At 54.1% G+C, this 6,273-nt stretch overlaps 1 protein-coding gene across 3 annotated transcripts in view; it reads right to left on the bottom strand.

Annotated features, from left to right (window-relative positions):
* Positions 1–6,273, bottom strand: part of ZBTB46 (zinc finger and BTB domain containing 46) — a 52,500-nt gene that overhangs the window by 5,380 nt on the left and 40,847 nt on the right. For all 3 annotated transcript variants that reach the window (XM_015567690.1, XM_015567689.1, XM_006769507.2), the window contains one exon: positions 946–1,121. In XM_015567690.1, the coding sequence (XP_015423176.1) occupies positions 946–1,121 (176 nt within the window). The remainder of the gene's footprint in view (positions 1–945; positions 1,122–6,273) is intronic.

Below are 6,273 nucleotides of genomic sequence, written 5' to 3'. Positions count from 1 at the left end.
CATCACCCCAGTCCCCGCTTCCCCCCTCCACTCAAGCCCAGAGCTGCCCCCACCACTACCCCGCAAACAGGTCCAAGCCCTGCCAGTCCCCCCTGCAGTCCTGCTCCCCCCTGCAGCCCTGCTCCCCCTGCAGCCCTGCTCCCCGCTGCAGCCCTGCTCCCCCTGCAGCCCTGCTCCCCGCTGCAGCCCTGTGTCCGCCCTGCAGCCCTGTGTCCCCCTGCAGCCCTGCTCCCCCTGCAGTCCTGCTCCCCCTGCAGCCCTGCTCCCCTTTGCAGTCCTGCTCCCCCTGCAGCCCTGCTCCTTCTGCAGCCCTGCTCCCCTTTGCAGCCCTGCTCCCCCTGCAGCGCTGTGTCCACCCTGCAGCCCTGCTCCCCCCTGCAGCCCTGCTCCCCCTGCAGCCCTGTGTCCCCCTGCAGCCCTGCTCCCCCTGCAGCCCTGCTCCCCCTGCAGTGCACATCCGAGGGGAGCTCGGATTCTGTGTGCACCTCCTGATCCAGCTTCTCAGTCTGAACCACATGGTCTCCCTAGTTTATCTCACCACCCAAAGGCCCTGCACCCTGCCTTTTTTGGGGAATCTGCCTCCATTTCTAGGTCCTTTTCATGTCCAGGCCAAGCAAACCTACCATTCAACACCTGACACCTGACACCTGGGAGCCGGGCTCCCACAGAGACAGGTGATCGCACTTTAGAGAAGTGAATGCGTGGTGGGACCCAGGGGCCAAGGGCAGGGGTCCCAGAAGCGGAGAGGAAACTGAGGGTGTGATGTGGCCCTGCCTCTACACCCAGGCCCGGAGGGCGGAGCCAGGTGGGGGAAATGAGGGGCTGAGTGGACCCCACTTCAGGGCTTCCTGTGGTGATCCAGACCATCCCCCCCGACCCTGCCAACCGGGCAGACCCCAGGATGACCCCTGACCCCTGACCCTGGCCGCCTCCAACCCAACTCACCAGCGTGTGCCGCTTCATGTGCTCCCGCCGGGTGAACTTCTTCCCGCAGATCTCGCAGGGGTAGGGCCGCTCGCCGGTGTGGGAGCGCATGTGGCGCTTGAGGATGCACTGGTGCATGGCTGAGAAGCTGCAGTACGGGCACTTGAACTTCTTCCTGATGACCGTGAACTCGTTGACTGGAAGACAGCACAGAGGGCATCACCAGCAGCCCTGGAGCCTGCCCTGCACAGACGGTCCCCCGAGGCCCCGCCCCCACAAGGCACAGGTGTCCCAGGTGCCTGACAGCTGGGCAGAGGCCAGAGGCAACCATGTCCACTCTCAGACATGTCAGTGTCTGAAACACTGCTGTCCACACGTGTAGTCCCAGCAGAAACAGCATCCACACAGGGGCCCGAGCACAGCCAGGGCCAGCCCCGGCTCCACCCTGGGGGCACCTGAGGGAGGTGCTGCCTGGTGACAGCCGTGAGGCGTCCAGTGGACACAGCCGAGCGAGAGGAGGAGAAGGCTTGTCCCGTGCTGACTCCCCAACTTCCACCAGCCACGCCGAGGGCCCCAAGGTCACCCGGGCTCAGCTGCACACCAGGACGCAGCCCTGCCCTCAGCATCTCATCCCACATTCCTGGGGGTTTCTTGACCCCCCTGGGCACGGGGGCAGCTCAGACACTACAGTCACCCCCTCTTGAGCCAACAGGGAGTCCTCCCAGTACCCCAGAAACCCAAAGGCCTCCTGGGTTCCTCTGGGCTCCCCAAGTAGCCCAAGTCCCGCAGCTGCCTTTTCTCCTGAGCGAGGAGACGGTGGTGGACACATGTCCCTGGCGTCTGAGCGGCTTCCCAGGCCCTCAGCCAGCATCCGCACCCAGAGGACAGACCAAGGGTCAAGAGCACTGGGCGTAGCCAGAGGGGCTGCCGGAAGCCCACCCAGGATGGGGTCAGTCTGTCAGGGCAGTGGTTCCTGCTGCACCTTCAGACCCCTTCCAGATGCCCCTGTGTGGCAGGCCCTGGCCATGGTCACAGCCGCCCCTGGAGGCACTGAGAGGGGGGCAGACATGAGGAGAAATGCCACAGAGTCACAGCCTAGGACAACAAGGCAGGGTGGAGTCGAGGGGACCCACAGCCCTGGGCCTTCCCGAGAGGGGGAGCCGGCCAGCGGCTGGGAGACCGACCAGGTGGTTTCCATGAGCCCACACCCCCACCCGAGTCACCCACCACATCACAGACGCAGGACCCACACCACCACCTCTGGGAAGTGTGCCCATGGCTCCCAGCTCCTTTCTGCTGGGAAATGGTGCCAACTGGACGTGCAGAGCAGGGACCCCGAGCACAGTGGTCCTCACTTGGCAGCCCCTTTCTGAGACGTGTCTGTGTAAATGGAGGGGCCTGAGTGCAGCACTCTAATTTGTTTCTTAAAGAAGCGTCTACTTCTCCCAGGAGCTCTCAAAGGGTCTAAACAATCCAGCAACCAGGCTCCTGGGCTTTCCGGTACGAGGCAGTGACACCGTCTGCCAGGGGCCCGGCCACGCACCCACCAGGAGTTCCCTGCTCTGGGGTCTCCCGCACCTATGACAGTCAGTGCGTACAGGGACAGGCCTTCTAGGACAGCAGTGCCATGCCCGGGAAGGTACCACCATTCCGCCTCACCTTCGAGCTATCACTGCAGGTCTTACACGCTTACTTGTGTTAAAGCCCCACAGGAAACGATAAACGTTACTCTAAACATCAGGACCATGTCTATTGGTCACACGGTCACTCCTGGTGTCCTACTGCTCCCTTCAGTCTGTGCTTCTGTCCAGGGCGCATTCCTTTGGCCCCAGGCTGTTGGCGCTTCTTGTCAGCTGGCCAAGCATTCTCTCACTTTGTTTGTTTGTACCATGATGTCTTCAGCCTTGATTTCTGAAGGACATTTTTGCTGAGTATAGAATTCTAAGTTGGCAACGTTTTTGCAGCCCTTCAATGATGCTACCCATTGTCTCGAGCTTCTGTAGTTTCTATTAAAAAGTGGGCCATCAGTCTGTTCCCTTGAAAGAAACGTCTTTATTCTCTGACTTCTTTTACGATTTTTCTTTTTGTCTTTGGTTTTCAATAGTTTGACTATAATGCGCCCAGATATTGTTTTTCTGTTGCTATTATTTTATTTTGGTCTTCATTCTGCTTTGAGTATACGCTTCTTGAAACTGTGTATTGATGCCTTTTATCAGTTTTGGAAAATTCTCAGCTACTGTCTCAGCTACTGATTCTGCTCCGGCCCCATTTTCCTCTGGAACTCCAACTGCACATACATTAAACCCGCACTGTGCCGTGCTTCTCTCAGAGTTTTTCTCATTCCTTTCTTCTCTCCTGACTTTGGGTGCGGATATTTCCCACTGCTCTGTCTTCCAGCTCACTAGCCCTCCCTCGTGTTGTCTCGCGTGTTGTATTTCAGTTCCAGAATGCTCACTTCCTTCCTCTGTACAGATCCCAATCCTCTTGAAATCCTCCATCTTTTAGTCTGTTTTGTTCACCATTTCCTTGAGTGTGTTGGTAGGGGTAGCTTTCAGGGCTGTCCGATAACACAGTCTGCTTTTCCTGGTGGTGTCGGTCACATGATTCTGTTACTTAGCATACATTTTCTTGTGCAAAACACTGCTCCTCTTGGCTCAACCTGTTTCCTGCTTCAACATTTGAGAATTTGCTTGAGAAAACTCTGCAGTGCTAATATACTAGTAGCTCGTCCCTCACAACCACACGCTTCAAGTCCTACCTGTGCTGGTAGCTCCCCAGGTGTGCATGGTGGGGTTTTGCCTGGAGGGTAAGCCCAGGGAATGCTAGTCATAGTTGAAGCTGGAGGCTTAATATTTTTCTTTAAAATAAATTAATGTGTTTTCTTTGGCACCTTAGTTTGTGAAGTTGCCAAACCGACAGTGATCAAAACTGAATTGTTTATTTTAAATGCAGTTGAAATTGGTAAGTTAACATGCCCAAGAGTGTGGGGGAGTCTTCATTCCCACCCTCCCACACACACATGATGTGGGCGAGGCCACTCACCCACGTTTTGTGGCAAAGAAAAATAAGCTGAGAAGCCCCAAATGAATGTAAACATGAAGCAAGTCTCCGGCAGCGAGTTGGCCTGAATAAAGGATTTACCCTTCATTATTGAAATTCTCTAATAAAGAGCAGTGTTACATTTTGATAATTTAAAAAACCCACTCTCACCCTGGCTGGTGTTCCCAGTGGTTAGAGCCCAGCCTGTGCACCAAGGGTCGCAGATTCTATCCCAGCCCGTCGGGGCGCACGCAGGAGGCAACCAACTAACCCTCAGAGAGAGAGCCTTCACATTTCAAGGGCATTTTCAGGGATTTCTGACCCTCCCTGACGCCCAACCACAAACCTGGGATAAAATTCCAAGGTGAGTGGGCAATGCGGGTCTCGACCCTCCAATAGGATCAATGGTTACTGAACCGCGAATGTGGTTTTGCTAAAGAAAAGATGTAGCTACCCCAACTATTAAGGTACCAGACGGGCACTGCACCCCCCTGTGAAGTGTAAGCTTGACTACCTGCTGTGCTGTGCACCTGAAACTAGAAAAAAATGACACTGAGTGTAGCTGTGACTGGAAAATAAAAGGGGAAGCTCCCGAGTGTGCTCAGTGGACCAGGGCAATGAGCTCAGCGCCTCTCGTCACGGCCTCGCGGCCGGACACGCTGCGCCCTCGGCCAGCTCCGCTGGCGGCGCGGCCCCAACAGCTCCCGGAGGCTGTGCCGCGTCCATTCCTGGGATCAATATGGTGTATGTTCTCAGGGCACTGGCGCATTCTAACTTTTTCTACCAAATTATATGAGCTTTCATTCGATTAAGATAATTAATTTTGATTTTCACACATCCAGGGTTTTGTTGTAAATGATTTTTCCAGCTTCTCACATAACTCTGAAGAAATTCCTACAGTATAACCTGTGTCCTTGCAATTCAGCCCACAATTGCACTTCCATTGCAGTGGGATTATTTAGAAATTAATTACTGGATGACTGAGAAAAATACACCGCAGCCCATGTGACAACGCCCGCACTTGTCTGTGTGACAAACAGCAAGTGCAGGCCTCCTGGGACAGGAGATGCCTCCCTCTGGAAAGCAGGGGCGGAAAGGAGACTCGTGGGTCCCTCTGGATGGCACAGAAGCACACATGCCCCTGGGGAGGGGTCTCAGGTCAGGGCACTGAATGGGCCTCGTGCTCCTGGGCGGCCAACTTGCCTCTCCAGGTGCAGGCTGGACCCTACCTGGGGAGCAGGAAGACCGGGCCCACCCAGGGCGTGCACTCTGGGACCCTCTCCGCTGGGGCTCGTGGGGCCGGCTGGGGGACACGGGCATCTCTCGGTCAGTCAGAACCCCTGCAGTCCAGCTGCAGGCCCAGGTGGTGGGCTCTGCTCACCACACTGACCAACACCCACGGCAAAGACCCTGCTCACTCCAGTGGTCCCTCTGTCAGGAGCCAGGCCTGAGGGTCCTGCCTCACCTCCCAGACTGCTACCCTGTGCCAGATTACACCTGGGCCACCCTCAACAATTTTTAAAAAATATATAATTTTATTGATTTCAGACAGGAAGGGAGAGGGAGAGAGAGAAACATCAATGATGAGAGAATCACTGATCGGCCGCCTCCTGGACACCCCCTACTGGGGATCGAGCCTGCAACCCAGGCAGGTGGCCTTGACTGGAATCAAACCTGGGACCTTTCAGTCCACAGGCGATGCTCTATTCACCGAGCCAAACCAGCTAGGGCTAAAACATATGTTTTAATCCAGCAGCCAGGGAACAGAAAGACCACTTATCTCTGGCAGATTCAAGGTGGCAAGTCTCTTACAGGGAAAAGGACCATTTTGTACATGCTCTGTCGTATAAGCAAAGCTACACCCATTTGTCTGTATGTTTAACTAGAGATCTACTTTAAAATCTAGAAGAGTTTAAAATTTAGGGAGGTATATAGCATAGGCCACTGGAGGGAATACAGGACTTAGAGTCAGAATGAATTTCAATTCTGGCTCATATATGCCCTGTCATCTTTATTAAATTATCTGACATCACTGAGACACATTTATCAGATTTTCAAAATGGCGTTAATAAGACCTACCTCACAAAATTGTTTGCAGAGAGAAATCTATATAAAGCCCTTAACATGGTGCATGGTGTATGTAAGCACCAGTTAAATGGTTAATCTCCATAGTACCATCTTAGAAATTACTGTTTTTCTAAATATCCTTGTATCTCTCTAAATGAAACATTATGGAAACATAATTAGGGCTGGACTTAGTATTTATCATAAGTTTAGGCAGAAAATAGATCCTTATTTTCTAGAATCATA

The sequence above is a fragment of the Myotis davidii genome, unplaced genomic scaffold, assembly GCF_000327345.1.
Source record: "Myotis davidii unplaced genomic scaffold, ASM32734v1 scaffold244, whole genome shotgun sequence".
NCBI classification, from domain to species: domain Eukaryota; kingdom Metazoa; phylum Chordata; class Mammalia; order Chiroptera; family Vespertilionidae; genus Myotis; species Myotis davidii.
This window is presented reverse-complemented; position numbering and strand designations above follow the sequence as displayed.